At 39.5% G+C, this 20,211-nt stretch overlaps 2 protein-coding genes across 6 annotated transcripts in view; one reads left to right on the top strand and one right to left on the bottom strand.

The window, feature by feature from the left end:
- si:dkey-12j5.1 (uncharacterized) overlaps nt 1–3,332 on the bottom strand; it is a 24,257-nt gene extending 20,925 nt beyond the window's left edge. The window contains exons 1-6 of one of the 4 annotated variants that reach the window (XM_078932833.1): nt 3,213–3,332; nt 2,088–2,203; nt 1,857–2,002; nt 1,573–1,720; nt 1,004–1,116; nt 788–911 (exon numbers count right to left, since the gene is read on the bottom strand). In XM_078932833.1, coding sequence (XP_078788959.1) covers nt 788–911; nt 1,004–1,116; nt 1,573–1,720; nt 1,857–2,002; nt 2,088–2,203; nt 3,213–3,228 — 663 coding nt within the window. In that variant the 5' untranslated portion in view covers nt 3,229–3,332. Of the gene's footprint in view, nt 1–787; nt 912–1,003; nt 1,117–1,572; nt 1,721–1,856; nt 2,003–2,087; nt 2,204–2,297; nt 2,316–2,346; nt 2,543–3,212 lie in introns of those variants that run through there. The other 3 variants (XM_078932831.1, XM_078932832.1, XM_078932834.1) reach the window with 3 other exon arrangements.
- On the top strand, nt 2,807–20,211 carry mindy3 (MINDY lysine 48 deubiquitinase 3). 2 transcript variants are annotated; one of them, XM_004077853.5, is made up of 16 exons: nt 2,807–2,962; nt 3,410–3,641; nt 3,934–4,013; nt 4,123–4,183; nt 4,294–4,500; nt 4,675–4,726; nt 5,369–5,483; nt 5,639–5,712; nt 5,869–5,948; nt 6,179–6,249; nt 6,633–6,713; nt 13,798–13,870; nt 16,355–16,427; nt 17,769–17,856; nt 18,551–18,622; nt 19,339–20,211. In XM_004077853.5, exons 2-16 carry the CDS (start codon nt 3,548–3,550, stop codon nt 19,486–19,488), a joined length of 1,371 nt encoding a protein of 456 aa, XP_004077901.1. In that variant the 5' UTR covers nt 2,807–2,962; nt 3,410–3,547; the 3' UTR covers nt 19,489–20,211. The 2 variants fall into 2 exon arrangements, with proteins under 2 accessions (XP_004077901.1, XP_078788956.1); XM_078932830.1 differs by lacking the exon at nt 2,807–2,962 and adding an exon at nt 3,202–3,340.

The raw sequence follows: 20,211 nt of genomic DNA, 5'->3' as shown, positions 1-20,211 counted from the left end.
TCATAAACATTATGATTGAACTATAAAATTACGAAAGAAATCCCATATTTATTTAAAAACTTAGGCCAAAGCAAGTGGTGCAAATGTCAAACAGTTCATTAAGGTAAGAGATGCTTTTTACTGTTTTTGCAGATATACATGTTTGAATATAATTATTAAATGTTTGTTGTATTCAATATTGATGACTAAAGCAAATAACTTGGTATCACATGCACGTTGTTACATTTGAACTGTGTTTAAAGCTAAAGAAAACATAGTACAAGTGTGGCTTCTTCCATTTGTTAGTTGCATAAACATCACTATATATACATTTTTGTATGCATATACATGAATTGTAACTTTCATTTTTACCTTCCAATTAAAAATAATCAATTCTACTCCCCATTAAAATTCATTTCAAATTATTATTTTGTACTTTTTTTGGGGGGGGGGGGGGGGTCAGAATCCCCGATGCCATGCAGCAAATTATCTTCAGATTTTTATAAACTGAGTCAAACATGTGGATCATCTCTTCCTCTTCATCAGATGACTGTGTGACCTCAACGATGTGCCCAGTAATTACCATTTCTATGAGCATGACCCATCCTTGTGTGTGAGTGTGTGTATAAGTGTTAATGTAAGTGTCCATTTACTGATTAATGGCATACACTTCAATCTGCTCAGAATAATTAACTCAGCAGATTCCTGCTTTAATGTGGTGATAAGTCATCTGAAGTGTGTGTGTGTGTGTGTGTGTGTGTGTGTGTGTGTGTGTGTGTGTGTGTGTGTGTTGTGTGTGCAGACTGACCTGGTTTCTCTCTGTACTAAACAGGTAACTGGCCATAAGCTGTAGAGCCTCGGGATTGTCGTGCTGATACTTTAATGCCATCTCAATAGACTCCCGGCACTTGTCTGCAGCACCCTCTTCCATGCTGTAAAACAGATACAGAAAAAAAAATAATCCACGGCTACATCTGTGGGAAGGCTGTCAGTTTTACAAGAGCATTTCTGGATATGCTCGTACCAGAGATCTGTTAAATAAATCTCCGCAATAGAGCAGTACGCCACACTGACATCCTTTTCAGATGGCGGTTCCTTATCTTCAACTGTTGCAGCTGCAGCAGCTCCAGCTTGAGCCTGTGAGAAAAGGAAAGGACAGAAGTTATGAGCAGTTTAACAAATAAACTCCCAACTCAATACTGAAAAATCAACTGTTTCTTTTATAACCTACTGTAGAATCATTTATATGATTAAATAACTAATATTAATATCAATATAATAAACAAAAATGATGATGGACGGTGGATGGATAAGGTGTTGAATAAATTGTTTATTTTTATTTTTGTAATACAAACATATTTAGTATCACTTCATAGTGTATTGACTAACATACAGACCCTGTTGTCAGTAGAACTTTGAGTGAAAAAGGCAGGCCTTTCGAGCTTAAACAATGAACAGAAAATATGTATTGTCAAACAGCACCCTCTTGTGGTCGTAATAATGCCTAAAATACCACACAATTTTAAAATAATGTTTTACTTTTTGTTTCATGATTCACTGAGTTGTTTTTTTTTTCAACATCTTTTCACTTACTGTTTCTTGTTTCTCCAATGTTGACAGTAGTACTTGTATCCCTTTAGTGTAGTAACCTACAGCCTCCAATCCGGTGTGGATTTGTCCAAGGTACATGTATTTACTGTGGCCTTCATCTGGACTCAGCTCCACTGCACGAAGGAAAACTTAGAGGAAACTAGTCAAGGAGAAGAATTATATCGAAAATAAAGAGAAATATAAGAGCTGTGTCTCTGTGACTTAGGATTAATACATAAATGCAATATTATTTATAAGAAAAACAACATAAAAAATGATAGGATATTCCTTTGGCTTTCTGTGTGTCTCCCAACTCAGAGCAGATGTGTCCCTGCATGTCAAGTGCTTGCAGGTTGTTGGGGTCCACATCCAAGGCTCGCTGACAGAAGAGGCCAGCCATCTCAAAGTCAAAGCTGTCCATGTATTCTTCAGTCTGTACAAATGCAGTTAAGACCAAATTATTCCCCGTAGTAAAGTAATATTTAAATAAACAAACCCGAACATGCTCACAACATGACCTTCTCAAGTAGTTGCTCCACTGAATATTTCTGGGATGTCTTCTTCTTAGCTTTCTCGTGCATTCTTAGCTTCATCCTTTCTTGAGGTGACAAATCAACAAATCCTCCAGCATCTGCTGTAGTGACAGGCTTAGTGTTAGTTTTGTCTAACTAGAATCCCATAATAGTCAAAGCAGGTAATATATTAGGTTATTTTCTTATGTTAGGTACCATCCAGTCCACTTGTAACGAAATGACTACTTTGTCCTGTACATATTACCCTTTTTAGTTCGATGGTTTTTCCTCTTCGGTTTGTTGTTCTTCTTACTGCTCTTTGCCTGACCTCCCATGTCTAAGGATAATCGGTTTTATAGATTTGCAATGTGATTGTAAATCCGAATTTTCCCCCAACGTGAGAACAGAGCAAAAGCGTGTTAACACACTAGGCAAATGCTTGAAGTGCGCATGCGGCAATGTTGACAAATTAACCACTACGGAGGCTGGTAGTGGACATTTTAGTGCCGTCACGACTTTGCTTAAGTCACCATTTTATTATGAGTCTTTTTCAGTAGTACTACTCTATCTTGAGTCTTTCCTTATTTATTCATTCTTTGAAAAAAATTAAATTATCACTAATTTTCAGAATTATCTTTCTCTCTGTTACGTAAATGTGGGCAGGTGTTCGACTTTATTGACATATCATTTGACCAATGAGCTAACAACTTGGCCCTCATGATGTCAACCAATCGGGAGTTACGTACAGATTTACGTACGTACGTTTCCCCCCCACAGTTTGCTGTCAGTAAATATACGAATGACGGAAAAGTGGCATTCGGTGGTAATTTCAACAAAAATATATTCACAGAGAAATTCTGACAGCTCGACTTTTTACCGAGGTGACCGAAAATTCTACATCTGGACTTAACTGTTTATTTGTAGTCGCTACTGATTAATGGGAAGTGAATGACACAAAGCAACGGTTAGCTGCTGGTAGCGTTGCTGCTAATGCTAGGCTGGGTTATTGCCAAAACAGCTTTACATTTTTAATTATTATTGTTAAGTCGCGAATTATTTTAAATTATAGCAAACCAGGGTGCTCTTAATTTTTATAATCAATTATTTTGTGTCTTCAAATGTATGGTTTACCGTTTGGTGGTTGCATGCAGCTCTTCTTAGCTGTTAGCAGTTGATGAAGCTAGTTTCAAACATTCATTGCAGAAAAATATTATTACGTTATCAGCCGTCAACAGTTCCACTGCACTTTGACATTTGAGGTCTGACTTAATCTTTAAACTGCTTCCGGGTGATAAACCAATAGTAATTTGTGTTTTTCACCTTTTTAGCTATAGGTTGATTTGGCAAAGTTGATGTCATCCCTACTCGTGCGTTTGGTGCCAGTTTAGTCTCAGGAGTGGCTTGTGGCAGATGTCACAGGCACAGCCTTTAAAAAAAGTGGATTATAAGAAGAACCGAAATAAAACATGTCAGAGCTGAATAAAGAGGTGGTGGACTTGGTCTGGGGGAGGACTTCTGATGGAGGTGTGTCAGCCTCAATCTTTCGAAGATGGACCCAAGGTATGATCATGTATTTGAATGTCCTAAAATGAACAATAATGTTTATTTGATAAATGGAATCATCAATGCTTTGACATTTTCCCTCCTGGTTTCTAGCTGATGGAGGAATTTCTCAATATTACTGAAAATCATTACCGTTTCCTGCTTATGTTTGGATGTTTTGTTGAAATCCCTCTGAAACTCAAATTTAATGTGGGCCCTTCTTGAAGTGGAGGTGTGAGTGCTTCTTACAAACTCAGAAAATATCAAAGTAAGTTTTCTTTTGTACCTTATTTTCTCTCCCGTTAAACAGGGTTTGTTTTTAGCGAGTATGAACCCACAGCGCTGGAGCAGTTTGAAGGAGGACCATGTGCTGTAATTGCACCTGTCCAGGTACTGTCTTGTTGCTTTATCAAATCAAGATATAAAAGTTTTTTTGGAACTTGCCATTGAGTCTGTCCTTACACAGTCTGAGAGGGTTTTTTTTTTTTTTTTTATACAGGCTTTTCTTTTGAAGAATATACTTTTTAACAGAGAAAGCTCCAACTGGAGACAACTACCAGGTAGATTATTAGTGGGGGAAAAAAACATTCAAGCTACAAATTTTGGTGTTACTTATGTAGTTTTGTTACGTTTTCATTTCAATTAATCAACATTGTCTCTATCTGTTTAGAGGAAGAACAGAAAACAGCCCTGTGTTCTACGTTGAGTGAAATTCTTGAGTCAGCCTGTGCCAGCCTTTCAACTGGGTTCTGCATTGTGACCTGGGCTAAGGGACATTCCCCAGACACTGGCAAACTTACTGCAACAGAGCCAGAGTCACAGGTACAAACACAGGACAAGCCCGAAAGCAGCAAGCCTCTGCAGGAGCAGCAACCCAGTAAGTGCTGTGTCTATCACTTTCTAGCATGAGATGCATGCATTAATTTAGTGCCCACTCATTTACTGAGGCGTTGTTTTATGTCAAAAATGGGGGGGGGGGTATTTTGTTATGACTAACCTTTTCAAGATTTTGTTTTGCTTGTTAAGAGATTGTGTGTTCTCTTTTGCCTAGCTTATTCGGTTGCTGAGGATCTTAGCTTTGAGCGATTTCACAGTGTTCTCCAGTAAGTGACACTAAGTGTTCTAACATATGAAGCACTTTGCATCTTGGCAGCTGAATTCACCTGATGTGATCCTAATATTGAGTAATGCATTGTGTTTTCTATAATGTTAAGACCTCGCACATCATTCTTTTACAGTTACATGTATTAAACTTTTTCACCATGCTAAAAATTTGATGACTCAGGACTATCCTTGATTACCCAGTATGAAAAAAAGATACGTCTTATACAGTACACCATGTTTTTAGATGGTTCACCCAAGTGAAATAAATGCAGTCTGAGATTTGTAAAAAATCTGTTTTGACTTAAAACACAGAGGGGCTTGGTGACTTTGATGGACAGCTCTAACATCAAGATTTAAGATTCCTCTGCAAACCTGTAGAATATGTTTTCTTTTCTGTTACATTTAATTAGTCTACATTTAATTTTTATCTTGGTCTCACATCCTAAAGGACTGACTGATTTGTCTTAATTGTTGTTGCAACAAATACATACGCAATGAAATTGCCCATTTTTTAGATGAGGAGAAATCACATGGGGGAAACAGTGGTGGCAAAAAAAAAGCCTAGCGGATCTGACTTTCTTGATGAATTAATTTCTGTATTTATTGTTCTTTTGAACCTACAGTTGATTTTTATCTTTCAGCAAACGAACCATCCTGTCAGCATCAGATCTGAGAGAAGAGGTGTTGTCTCTCTACCACTCCTGGAGGGGGTGCTGTGGAGTTTTACTTTTCCTCTACTCCGTCATCCTCACCAAGGTAAAAATGTTAATTCTTCTCTAAAAATGATTGCAAAATATTTTTGTTTGTTTGTATGTGTTTTTTTTTTTTAAAAAAAAACATTAAATAGTAATGTTTTGACCTTCAAGAGGATTTTGCATCAATATTCTGGTTTCTGTTTTTTGTTCGTGCAGGGCATAGAAAATATTAGGAATGAGATCCAGGATCCAACAGAGCCTCTCATAGATCCTGTGCATGGTCATGGAAGGTATTAAAACACATTCTCACCTGTTTTCTGCCCTTATTAGTTCATGTGTGTGATCAGGAATGTATCTTCAACTGTTATCTATTATAATTAAGAACCCCTTTAATTTTGTTTTGTCACGTTTGCCATTTTTTTAATCTTCTGTTTTGTGTGTTGCAGCCAGAGTCTGGTGAACCTGCTCGTAACTGGCCATGCTGTCTCAAACGTTTGGGATGGAGATCGGGAATGCTCTGGCATGAGTAAGATGGCAAACTGAAATGATGAAAAGCAAAGTTACTGCCTGAAAAAAACATAGTCTAAATAACAAAATAGAAACAGGAATACTAGATTTATAGAGTTCGGTACTAAAATCAGCCATATTTCCCAGCTGCTTAGAATTTCTAGCATTAACAAAGCAAAATTGTTTCTATTTTTGGCATTATACATGTGTTTTTGTTTCTTTTTTGAATCTCTGTTTTATTACTTTTAGAGCTACATGGAATTCATAAACAAGCATCAGTTGGCTTCCTCACACTAATGGAATCCCTGCGCTACTGCAAGGTACCAACACATCCACAAAAAGTAGAATTTTTATGGTTGATACTCATACTTTTTGGAATTAGGGTTTTGTTTTTATAATAAAGCTTGACTGAAACAGAGATCAACACAAGTTATGTAAACAAGTTATATCCTGTCCTTTGTAGCAAACTTTCCAGTCCAAAAAAGTTTGAATATTCAATAATTCAAACACTTCCCGCTCCTTTTTGTGATATTTTTGTAATCAGTAAAGCAACTTTGTGTTATTTAAATATTTTAAAGGATGCTTATGCTGTTTGTAAGCTTTAAAGTATCTAACCTATAGAAAAGAATTTGTTCAAGACAATTGCCTTATATTTCTTTAATTTTTTTTGCATGTGCATGCCTGCATTTCTTTTCTCTTTTAGGTTGGGACATTTTTCAAGTCTCCAAAGTTTCCTATTTGGATTCTTGGCAGTGAAACTCATCTCTCTGTATTTTTCACCAAGGCAAGTTCCAAGCACTTATTCAGCCCCCACATTTTTCACACAGCCGACACACAGAGTGTAACACAAAGCAGTCTCCTCTGCAGGTTAGAAAAACCAAAATAAGGAATGTTCTTAACAGATTTAATATAGTCCGGATCAGATATCAATGTGTGGAAAAGAAGGGAGGCTAAAGGGGAGCGGGAGAAAAATGAGTAAAGGAGGCTGTCATATATGGATGTTGCTGTTTCTTGGCTTACCAGCTTTTAAGCTAGGAGACGTTTTTATTTTTTTACTCTGCTAAAAAGAGCTGTACTAATAAAGGTTTTACATAACCATTTCCTTTGACTCTCCAAGTAATTCTGAGCTTTACTTGTTTTTATGGTGTCAGCTGCTTTTATGTAGACAGTTGACCTTCAGCAGACATGAAATTTCAGTTCAGGAACCAAAACCAAGATTAAAGCAAGCTAATTGAAATGTTAACATGTAGACGACATTGAATTCCTCAGATTGTTCCCCTCTTTAAAGCTTTAGTTCTGAACAGATGTCTTCTTCAGAGTTCTCTGGTTTTTCGGTGGTTTGATTGTTGAACTTGAGCCTGTAGGTCAGTCTGTTTCAGACTGGGACGGCTTTTTGGGTTGCGCTGTATGCAGGATTTGGGGAGGTTGAAAAATCCAAATGACATGTTTTCATCTCACCTACTTGTGTAAGTGTTTGCCGTTGGGGGGAAAAAAAATGTGCACGAACATTATCACTCTACGCGTTCACCAAGCAATCTATGACTGATATTTCATGTGGGCCACCTGTGTGCCCCGTACAGGTTTGCCCATTTTTCACCCATAGACACCCACTTCGTGCAGTTGTGACTATAAAGTTTAGGACAGAATACTGCCCGGATGTAACGTGTATATTATAATTTTTTTTTTTTTTAAGTTATTGTTTTCTTAGGAGCTGCACAGATTCCACTAGTCATGGACGTACTGGAATCTAATTTCTTGCAAGAAATATATATTTTTTTCCCTCTTGCTCTTTTTGTGTATTTAATTGTTTGGTCTTTCAAAGATCAACGGGGAGCAACAGTTCCTTCCCTATAAGAATATAGATAAAGATCTTTAAACTCAAGCACATCGGAGATGTTATTATTCTCAAACATCACCTGACATTGATGCTGAACTTGCACACCAATCAGTCAGGTTAGGTTACATTGTACGCATGTGATGTCATGCTGCTGTCACTTATGAATAATGTTGGGATTCACTGTTGGAGCGAATCATTTTGATAAAGACTGCAGGGAGGCAAAGCAAAATGCTGCAGACATGAACCACCACATTTCTATACCATTGATTAAACACTACATTACATGAATAAAGCTGCGGCCTGCTAATTGAGTGTATCATATGTTGGCTCATTGATGACCTGGTGTCGTCATGCATGTACCAATGATGACTTACGGTTTGCTGGATGTAATCACACACACACACACACATATATGTGGTTTGACAGATATATTCCAGGAAACCTAATACTGATTAGCATTAGTGTTACATTTATAAAATAATATATGTGGCTTTTCAGGCAGTTGGCCTTCTGTAGGGAATCAAGTTCCAAGGTTTTCATGTGGATATGTTTGAGTAATGGCAGCTTCAACATACACATGCATTCAAGCTTGCACATTCTGCTGACTTTAGTTTGTGGTGGCAGAAAATTTGCTCAGCGACTTGTGGATCAATCTGAGGTGGGAATCGTTGCCCCTGCTGGTAAATCTCAATGTGAACCTGTGTTTAAAGAACTAATTTGAACCTCCTTATTTAAAGCTTTGAAAGAGAAATATTTACCCAACCTAGTTATACAGCTTTTAGCTGAAAAAGAAAGCCTTTTCTCACAAAAGCCGATAACATGATCCCTGCTACTGATGGTCACTAGCTCTTTTTTTCTGCCGTAAGAGATAGGTGTGCATTCCCTTGAGTGCCTGTCACTGCTTTCATACCATTAGCCTAATAGAATTTAGGATTTTTATCTGATTTCCATCTACAATGGCTACTCTTCCATCTTTGGTTGCCCCCTCACAATACCGCCTGCTCTCTTTTAGGATCTATGTATTTATCCAAGTAGCTCAGAGCTTGTAATGGCATGTCCTGTGATCTGCTTTCTGACTTTCTGAAATGTAAGAAGAGGGACAGACAGATAAAGTCGGATACGTTCAAAAAAAGATTCTTCTCTCCTTTCCCTCCGCTGTCTTTGAAGTGGTTTTCCTGCTTCTTTCTTCAGCAGCCCAGTTGTCCAAGTGAAGGATCCCCCCAGTGCATTTCAGTCAACTTCTTCAGATTGTTGGTCCCGCAGGGGAAGGAAAGGGGAAGAAAGGAAGTAGAGAAAGGATGCACTTAAAAGAGTTCTGCCGTGCTCACTCAAGGAAGGAGCTTAAGGGAGGGCGATCCTCCTGTGACTTTTCTCATCACTCTGTACTCAGGCCTCACTAAGTGATGAGGTTCGCAGGCTGCATCTGAATCTCTCCAGAGTCACATGCATGTATGTGTGCATACATACAGTAGTTGTGCTTTGGGCCGATGGATGTCTAGGAACTATTGGAGACTTTGCAGTGCTTACTTTTAGACTCCAGCTTCAGTCTACAAACACACACAGGACGTCCTTTAAGGACTTTGGGAGCAAGAGTCTGACCCTCAGTGTAGGTCCGTTTAACCAGAGAGGCTCTGTTTAAACTAACCAAAAGACAACCAATTTGTCTTTTTCCTATATATTCAGAGGCTTCTTAAATATTTTTATTTTTAGAATAAAACAAAAAATGAAAGTAAGAAAATTATTATTTAATAGAAACAATTATTCCATTGATACGTATAACAATAAAGGACCCCAAATAAATTTATGCAACTCTAATTCAAATCAAACATTTAATATACTATATTCAGCAATAAGAGAAATGATATATAGCTAACTTTACTAAGGTAAATGGTTAAATCTTAAAACTGCTCTAAGAAACCAATCTGCTGCAACTTTAAAGGTTTTTTTTTCTCCTCCAAACAGAATTACCGGTACTTTCTGTTCTTCACATGATCAGTGGGCACAGGCCACATGCATCCTAAAAAAGTGGTTTACATGAACAGCCATTAATAATGTGTGACATCTCAAGCTAAAGGCCATGCAGATAAATGGTTGCATTTTTCGGTGTGAGAGCTCTGAATTGTTCTCTCTGTTCCCCAGAGCATGTACAAGTGTAAGACAGCCCATCACTGCTCAATACAGCGACTCTCTGGTGTCCTATCTCCTTTGTAGCCAGATGCACCTTTGCTCATTTAAGACATCTTCCATAAATCACTGTTTTGTTCCGTTTGTCAACATCTGAACCACACACACACATACACGCCTACCTGCAGGAATGATCCCCCCCCCCCCATTTTTGTCTTTGTATTGGAGCACATTCAGTAAACCCAACCAATCAGAAATGCAGACTTTATTCGTATTAAACTCTTACAGAGTTTCCTCTCTGTCATATTGTGAGTTTTTATCTTTTTACGTCCCGGAAACAAGACAGGAGACACTGTTGAAGACCTCTGCTTTGTTGTTGAGAAAATGATCGTCTCCAATATACTCAGTAACCACTCAAAGCCATTCAACACACAATAGTTCTTTCTGTTGACCAGCCTGAGGGGATAAAGGGTAATTCTAGTAGTGCAGTGACTACCTGTCTTACAAGAAGCAGCAACCTGCGTACAAAGATAAAGGATAAAAGGGAAAGGAAAAGAAGGAACAAAAAGTCAAGTGTGGAACGCAAGGAAATACTCCAAAACTGGAGAACCTACTTAGCACAGGAGAAGGAAGCCAAACACTGCATGAGAAAATAATAGACATCAAGACAAGAGGTCCTCTTAGCTTTATGGGATAAAAAACGGCAAAATACAAAAGAGTTGTGGTTAAGATTAAAGTCAAATCTCCAAACACAAAATGATAAATAAGGTTATAAGACTATTTGTCTATATTAGGTTCTTTATTTGGAGCAGTGTTGAGCAGAATCCCTGATACTAAGAACAAGGTGCCACACAAAGTGTGTTTTAGACAAGTATTAGTAAATAAATGTAGTAAAGTAAAGACATGTTTGATTTCTGCTTGTATCCTGGTTTTGCTCAGAGCAAATGTTTTCCATTACGTTGTGTATTCAAGTCCGCGGGGTAGCGTGTATTTGCGTGTTATTCTTGCTTTACCCCTTTAGGGTTAGCTTGTTGTTGCTCCGACGTACAGGTCAAGGGTTTGAGCAAAAAGGTCAAGCTGTTGGCTTTGGAATTTGCTCCTTGATTTCATTAGCAACTCTTAAAAGAAGCAGACCTCTGGCAAAGCCGTTTGTTTGTGTCATTTTGCTGTGTGTTTGCCTGAGCACTCCAGAGGATTTTTCTACTTCCATATAAGCAAACACGCTCAAGAGAATGTCGTGTATTTACTGCACTCATTCTGTCTTTTACAAACACGTTCACATTGGAGAGAAACTATTACTGGGGCCAATGCAGACTTAAACATGCCGCCTCCCGCAGAGTTTGTTAGCTCCACGAGTTGTTTTCCAACTCAGCAGCGTCTTCCCGAGGCCTCTAATAAAACATGGATCAAAGACCAGCAGGCTGACCTGTCATTGGTCGCATGTGCACACAGACACGCACAACCTCATCATCTGTGTGCCCAGCCATCGTCTATGTTCCAGCCAGTCTGCTGCCTATGAATTACACTCTTTTCTGTTGTCTCAATACAAACATTTAGGTTAATCGGCTATCAGCAAAAGCATTCATCCTAGTTTGGAGGATGACCTGTTCTTTAGTTGATGAAGATCAGTGGGTTTAGGTGAAGTTGGACATTTATTAATCCTCTCTTCATTCATCCATCTATTTTCTAAACCTATTTAGTCCCATTTGAGGTCATGAGGTTTCTGGAGCCAACCCAGCTACTATTGGGCAAAGACGGAGTACAGCCTGTATGGTTTCCGGGCCACACAATCACATTCACTCTTAGGGACAATTCAGAATCCCCTCAAGCAATGAAAATCTCTTCATATGACTTTATTTTTGGAATGTGTTCACACTTTCCTAAAGTAAAATACAAGGCATGGGAGTCATTTATCAAAACAGTTTATACTTCAGCTGCTACGGGCGCTTTATTTATCTTGTCTACTTTCATAATGGAAACATATGCATTTCTAACTAATGATCAATCTACTGTCAGATTAATGGAGCTTGTAATGTTAACAGATCAGGCTCCAGCTATAGTCGGGGTGACAGAACATCGTATGACTGCATGTCTGTTGGCGTGCAACTGTTGTTCTTTGCACGTGAAGAGCCTGCAGCTGGGAGTCATCTCCTCTTGATGTGCCCCCCCACCCCTTCCAAACACCCCTTTATCTTCTGGTGTGCTAAATTGTAAACTATGAGAGCAAAGCAGTTTTTTTTTAATCTGAGGCTCAAGCTTTTAACAAAGAGGTGAGCTGGCTTCCCCGTCGTGTTTGTCCAGTGATTTGCTGTTATAAATACTCATTTCATCCAAATTCATTTAAAAAAAAGGATGAAGAAAACCAGCTATTCTTATCTGCACATTTTATTAAGGCATGAAAGTGAAGCGTGGAGATTCTGTTGGAATGAAAGTGCACAGAAGGGGGGGATTCCAATTCAAGTCAAAGATTTATTAACCTAACAATATTTCTAATACAGATATCTGGGCTCAATCAATTTCCCTCAATGCCTTTTATTAAAATGGACTCACAGCAGGAACACAAAGAAAAAGCACTGTTTCTTTCCCTGCCCGGGGATTTATACAATGTATGGATGAATATGTAAATGCAGAGAGGAGGGTGTAGAATCTGCTGGTCAGTGGTCTCCCGTTACACGGCTCCCAGGGCCATTAGCTATCAGGTAACCATCTGCCCAGAGAGAATACAGAACAAACAGCAAACAGCCTCCCCCTACAAGCTGAGTGGCTGGCACCCACCTCCACCTGCACAACCTGCACTCCCATGTGTCTGCTCCTCTAAACTGCAGTGGGGCCTCTCACATGTATGGCATGCATGATCTGCTGCAAATGATTCTGAACCAGTTTCTATGGGTTATAGATTCTTCAAGAGTTAAAGAGGACTTGTTTTTGTTTTTTGGGTTTTTTAGGGAAGTTTGTTTCCCCATTTTCACTGAGTCTTTTATGTTTGCAGCAAATATTCTAAAAGCATTTTTACATAAAATATTTTAATATATGTTTTACTTTTTGTTTTGTTTTTCCTAGTGGTAAATCTGACTTTGGCTAAAAAATATATAAATGTAAAAAATATGAAAATATATAAACTAAGCATTTAAATTTTGGCTAATTATATCTAAGTAAATCAATAATGACCACTATAATATTTAAAATCTTTTTTTTTTTTTAAATAACTTGGCAGCTGTTGAAGTTGCTCTCCTACATTTTCAAATTGGATTGTTGACATAAAAAAAGGTGTTTTTCATCCCATCACCCCAGTTTGCACACCACTCCTTGAAGTGAACAACCTTCTGACTCATTCAGGTTCTTAAAGTTACACAATTGTCAACACTGATTCCTGTGATAATCTGACAAGTGTTTAAGGTGAAGCAGCCAGAGGCTCTGAGTGTGCGTGTCAGTGATGGAGTGTGTTTTTAACAAGTATATAATGGCAGGCCTGTCATAAAAGCCATTGACTTGTTTTCTTATTTCCTGCCAAAGCTGCTTTCTTTAAAACTGTACCAACAACTTATTACAAACTTTGGTATATTTATGTAAGACTTGATTTCCTGATTGTGTGTTTGGAGTGAAAACAAGCCATCTGAGTTTATCAGCACATCAGTTAATAACCCAGTGGTCTCTGCTGATTGCTGAGGCCCCTTTCACATCACTTTTTTTTTCTTTTTTCCTTTCACACTCAAAACCTCAACATTAGACAACTTCTGCACACGAGCAGGGCGCCATTCATCTCCCAAGAAAATTTTCCGTGTCATGTCTGCATTTTGTTTTTTAATATATTCTATTCTTTATGGTAATGCTACTTCATTTTGGCTCACCCACACACTTTCTTTATCTCCTTCTCATGTCTCTCCTTTCCTCTGGCTCTCTTTCATAGGAGATGTCACTGGTAGGTCCAGAGTCTCCATCAGAACAGGCAAGAAGGGTCTTCCAGTCATTCGATCCTGAAGGTAATAAACAAAAAAATGTTGCTCCTAATCTTCCCCCTCCATCCTTCTTTTACTATATTTGTTTCTGTTGGGAGCGGTTCCCTACTGTATGTGTGAAGTATTTGACAAATCCTGGCTCGTGTTCTTTAATTAGTCCCAAGGTTGGAACGGCCACCAGCACAAATCAGGAGAACAACATCCTGGACCTGCTTTCCTTCTGTGTCTCCAGTTCCAGACCATTTCTGACCCTCACTGTGCCTCTGGCCTCCTCTCTGTTGTTCTGTTACATTCTTTAAGAGGGAAAACACGGTTCTGTTTCTGTCCTCTCATCTCTGCTGCTGTTGTTTGAGTTAGTGAGATCAGCTCCTTCTACAGCTGAGTCAACCATCCTGCTTCTTTTCTCCTCTCTTTTTTTTTGTTTCCCTCTTCTCTCCACTTCCAGGTGAAGAGGGTGAAAGGCAACGGGAAGGACGTATTGTATATTTTTAAATAGTTAACGAAAACCAAAGAAGTATCTTCCTGCATCTGAGATGCGTTTTCTCATGAAAGAGTTGACCAACATCTAGAAATATCATGAAAGGCCTCAGAGATGAGAAGATTCAGCAACAGGGTGATACTCCCGTCTGTGTTTCCTTACCTCGCCAACATCTACACAGAAATATTGCATTCAGGCACATTACAAGCTTCGTCTCTAACCGCCAACCACAACACATGAAGGGGGTTTGTTCACTGTGCTGCCAGATAGATCTCCTCCATTTACAGAACTGATGTCTCAAGTGAAATTTAAAAACGGCTCAGAATTAACTTGATTAGAGCCAAAACAGGAAACAAGAGTGGTTGCGTGTTGCAACACTAACCACAATTAAGAGTAATATGTTGTTGTTTTTTAATGAACAACACTTTTGCTCACATGATGAATTGTGTGATTGAATTACAGTAGTCGGCAATAAAAATAAATAAAAATACTCACAATGTACCCATCTGCTGGTGGGGAAATGTATATCTGGAGGCCCTTTCTTTATGTTATCACATGACCAACACAACTGGCTCTTGTTTGTCTTTATCCCTCCAGGTTTTGTTTCTGGTTGCTTGTAACAGTTTAGCATGACGTAATCCCTTCCAACTTCCTGACCAGGCTTCACTGTCTGCTTGAGTCTTTCAAGCTCGCAAATTAGACGTGTGCTTTGCTGCATCACTCCATTTGCTGCATGTTTGTGTGTCGAATAGATGCAATGATAGATCAGATTTAAAAAAGACAATATTTTGTGTCACAAAGTCCTAAAATATCAAGCGTCGAGGTTGAGCCAAACTCGGAGATCTCTACTTTCATGAAAACCCATCTTTTGTTTTGATTGTTCCTTCTTTTTTTACTTCAATATCAGGAAAATGAAAAAGAGAACGATTTAGGAATGACAGGTCTTTGCTGTGCACTGTTTTATCATTCTTGGCACCGCTCATATTGAAGAGAAGTCAACTGTTTCTATAAATCACCAGTCAGAATGCATACCTTCATATTTCTGTGCTTTCATTGTGGAAAAAAGCCTGCTTTCTCCATTGCCTTAAATGGTAAAACTCCCATTCTGGCTCAAAGCATGGTGTTGCTGATTTCTTGAGCTCCATCCATTTTTGATGTAGTGTAACCCTGCTATGACTCACGTCGATTTTGAGCAGTCTTGCTCGCTCAGACAGTTTTGACAACAACAATATAAACGAAATTCTCATTTTCCCATGGCAAAGATTACCACCTTAAGCAGCCATCATCCTGCTCGCCATCTGGTCTTTCCTCAAGCAAATGTACACACATCTGTAACCTCAGGTTTAAATGCATATTTATGCACACATAAAAGGCCATCATACTGTACACAGCACACACATATACATACAACAGTGCAGTTGAAACTGTCAAAGAGCCATAAATCTGTTTATGTCACACAGAGTCGGTACAGCTCCCTGTGTTGTGGAACAAGGATACCACACACAGTCACTCTACGGTGACCCACTCACAGACCTCCCCATTCAGAGGGAATTTGTCACATTTCTGTCTGGTGTTTGTGCACGCCCCCTCCTCTCACTGTCACTTCAGTTGATGAAGAATATCTGGTTCTGGAAAAGAAGAAAAGAGTCGCTCTAGCAAACAAGAACAACACATGTCTGTTAATCTTTTTCATGAGACACTCGGGTGTTTGTGTTTGGATCTAAACAACGGATTCCCATCGACTTGCATGCCACTGTTGCAGTGACACAAACCGATGAGAGCTTAATCAACCAAAAACCTGCTCAAACCACATGTTGCTGCTTAGAATTGCTCCTCTAAGGTAAAGCAATCACCCTTGTCTTTGAAATATAGGTCAGAGAAAAAGAACATCTGTATGTTTAGTGGAGTGTGTCACATGAGTTCACTGCCAATGATGTAAACAGTTCTTGCTCCACATGTGTAGTCAAGTTAGACTGAATGGTTAGCAAGTCCTTCCTTGTATCTCTTTCCCACTGACTCTTTGTCTGCAGATAATGGCTTTATCCCAGAGTCTCTGCTGGAGGATGTGATGAAGGCTCTTGACCTTGTCTCCGAGCCTGAGTAGTAAGTTCTTTCGTGTTCATATGTCTGCATGCTTTAGTAAGTGCGTGTGTGCGTGCACACGCACCACCTGACTCCTAAATCAAGGCCAGGCCAGGTCAAAAACCCTATGCTCACATTTCACTGCTGCACTACTATAAAGGCAGATTGTAGAGAACCCACCATAAAAAACTAGGAAATAGAAAAAAGGGGGATAATTAACAGCAAGAAAGGCTTGAAGAAATCTACAGTACTGCTGCTTCAAACAGGAACAGGTTCTCTGCCGAGGAACACTGAAGTCGTAGTGCTGCACCCGTGGGCTTTGAAAAGTAACCGGACCACAGGTCTGGTCTGCACTCTACCAGATGGTTAATAGATCACAACAACACACGGCAAACAGGCAAGTTTTGTTTCTCATCTCACAGCAAGAGCTTTTGTTGGGGTTCCTGCAGGTGAAAGAAGTAGCATCTTTAGTGCAGGAAGGAAAGGATTTACTAGGAGCATCAAAAAGCTCCAAGAATCTATTTGAGGCAGGTTTTCTTTCTTTTATTTATACCCATCTGATTGTTGAACCCATCTGAAAAACAAGGCTTCCTATTGTTTTATCACATCTGATAAATTATACTATGTAGAGATTTTAAAAGATAAAATATTGTTAGAGGTACAAATATTTGATTTGCTGCTAAATTTTTGTGGCATCTGTCATGATTCCAATAGATCCAAAACTCCTCTTAAATGTTAACTGGCTGTGTTAAACACAATAAGTGGCTATTATATCCCATCTAGATGCAATTGTTTTCCACATTTGTCTTACAATAACAATTTAAAATTCAGTCCTATAGTGCATAAAAAGAACTGTCCTTATCCACCATATCTCAGTTTGTGGTTCTTGGTGTTGTTCCATGTGTTCAGTTTGGTTCCATCATGCAGTCCTATACAACTTTTAGAAACTGGGTTTTGTTTTTCGGCACTACGGCAGACATGTCTGTCTAATCAGCAGATAAATAAATGATGGTTCTCTTCTGCCTGTCTGGGTAAAACACTCTTTGCTGCCTTAAAAGGCCATTCTGAGCGGATTCTTTTTTTATATATATATATTTTTTTTATCAAGAGTGGAATAACAACACTGATCTAACTCAGAGGAATGTCTGGAAAAGGTATATTTAGTTGTACCACAGCATTCATGAAAGCATGAACACACTGACCAAAACATGTACCAGAAGCTGACTGATGAGGGAATGATATGTTTGGGTCCTTCAGTTTGGCTTTGCAGACGCATTTTCCTTTGCTCCCCTCGGCTCGTCTCCATGGTTCTGTTGGGGTTTCTTATCTGCCTGTGTGCTTTCTTTGTCTGTGCCTTTTCAGCGTCAGTCTGGTGAAGACCAAGCTAGATCCAGAGAACCTGGGTGTGATTCTTCTGGGCCCGTTCCTGCTGGAATTTTTCCCTGATCAGGTATGCGTCGGCGTAGAAATGAGCTTTCACTGAGCTGTGATGTGAGTGACAGCTTCCCACACATTGATGGAACAATATTTTGGTGTGAATCAAAAAGTTCCTATATGAATATTCATTTTCCTAATTACACCTTTACTTATTGGAAAGTTTAGAGACAGCTGAAAGCAACCTTTAATGAGATCGAACAAGTGAGGAAGATGGACAGAGAGCAGAGATGAAGAACTGTGTTAAAGTGATCAGGGCTTTAGAGACTCACCAGAGGAATGGCTCTGGACCACAAAGAATTACACTACCATTAGCCAACTAGACACAAACTACACTCACACACACTCAACGGACGCACAGGGGACCAGGGGTGAGTGAGGGCTTGAGTTTCAAATATTGGCATATAGAGACGAGGAGCTGGACGCACTCACACCCAGCAAGCGTTCTCTGCACTTTTACGGCAGTTTTCTTAGAAGTGTTTTTGGACCAACAGCATTGTTGGCTGCTTTGCAGGAATCCGAATTGGACGTTGCCATGCAGAAATGAACACAAATGTTTGATATGTGGGATTTATTCGAAGGGTTTTAGTCGTAAGACCAAAAAAACAAAAACAAATGTTTTGCAAATGTTTCGTCACGTGTGTGCCATTGTGTGCTAAGTCTGTTTAACAGCACACCGGGTTTCCACTCAACTCTCGTCTCTCTCGCAGGATTCAGGAATCCCAGACTCATTTCCCATCTACCACTACAATGGACTCAAACAGTCCAACTACAAAGAGAAGGTAAGGCACTCTTTCATGTGAGGGGTGTGTGTTTTTATTGTTTGATTATTACTAATGCTGTTGTTTCCTTAGTAATATTCCATCCATGTCTCCTTATTACCACTCTCTTCTTCCCGTCATCCTTCACACACATTTGCTCTGGCGTGCACACAGCGTGAGGCAGCGGACCGCTCCAGGATAAACGCTGTCTGTTGTGAGCCTAATGGTGCGTCCATCTATCCAAAGACCCTGGAAGAGCCTTTTTATTTCTCTAAGTCATTTTTGGCACAAAAACAACTGACTTGATAAATGTGGAAGCGTAAGCCTGTCCTGCAATTGATGAATGATGATTGTCAGTAAATGTCGTCAGTCACACAACCCTGATACCCAGAGACATCCATTTTTCCATCTGTCACTTCTGTCTCGGCTGTAAAGCCTTTCTTTCCTGCGTTCCTACCTGTAGCAGAAGGAACGACGCCACATACGTGCCCACACAGAGACTCCTGCCGACATATGGCGCCTGTAAGGTTGTGAAGGCAATTCCCTCTCTGATGGAAATACCAGACGCTGAAGCAGAAGTCCTCTAAAGCTGATGTGTGTGGGGTTCAGAGAATCAGCTGTTTATTTGGATCCTGGTCTTTGATGTTTGCAGAGGAAGTCTTTGCAGAAGAGTTCAAAAACACGTGTCCTGACTAATCTTGTGCTTTGTGTTGATTTGCCCGTCTTTGTGCTTTCAGGTCGAGTACGTGGAGGGAACTGCTTTGGTTCTGGGATTTGAGGATCCAATGGTTCGCACTGATGACACTCCAGTGAAGCGTTGTCTACAGACCAAGTGGCCCTACATTGAGCTGTTGTGGACCACAGATCGCTCGCCGTCACTGAATTAGCACTGGCACAAGTTATGCATACGAGTACGTCAGTGGACCACTACTGCTCTCCCCTTCTGTGATCTGAACACAAAATATTAGTGGACTGCAAAGTTGAGCGAGACAAACAAATGAGACCATGAAAACAAGCAACAAAAGGCAGATGTTTGTGGGCTAATTGTTTAAACCTAACCTTTTTTTTTTTTACGCTTTTACTCACATTTCCACACAAGTGCAAACTCACCTCTGCAGTCAGTGTTATGTATTCACCTTAGCTTGTAATTAACACACGGGATGTTTGATGTGAATATTTAAAGATAAAAGGGAACGATTATTTATTTTTCCAGCTCTGCTCTGTGCCGACGACCTCTGCTACTGTCCTGTAGTGGATTGAGACCGTTCAGAAAGGAAGCTAGTTTGGGTCAAAAAGATTTAAGTGCTACACTGAACCACAGGTAAAGCCAGTCGACTGTGAAACACTGTTAACCCAGCTGCAGAACTGTTTGAGAGAAAACCAACCAAAGCCTTCCACAAATGAGAACATGCACTCACAGTCATGATGAGAGTTTACAGTGTCAAAGGGACCAACCCAGATACAGAAACCTGAACTGGAAGTTTTTTGGTGTTTGTAGGAGAGATGAGGTTGGTGTAGGTGCTCTACACTGGAATCTTAGCTTAGTGCTCATGTATTTATTGTCACACTCAAGCATTCTCAAATAAACACTTTTTTTTTGTTTTGTTCAA

This window comes from Oryzias latipes, chromosome 16 (assembly GCF_053564925.1).
Source record: "Oryzias latipes strain Hd-rR chromosome 16, Olatipes_Hd-rR_3.1".
NCBI classification, from domain to species: Eukaryota; Metazoa; Chordata; class Actinopteri; order Beloniformes; family Adrianichthyidae; genus Oryzias; species Oryzias latipes.
This window is presented reverse-complemented; position numbering and strand designations above follow the sequence as displayed.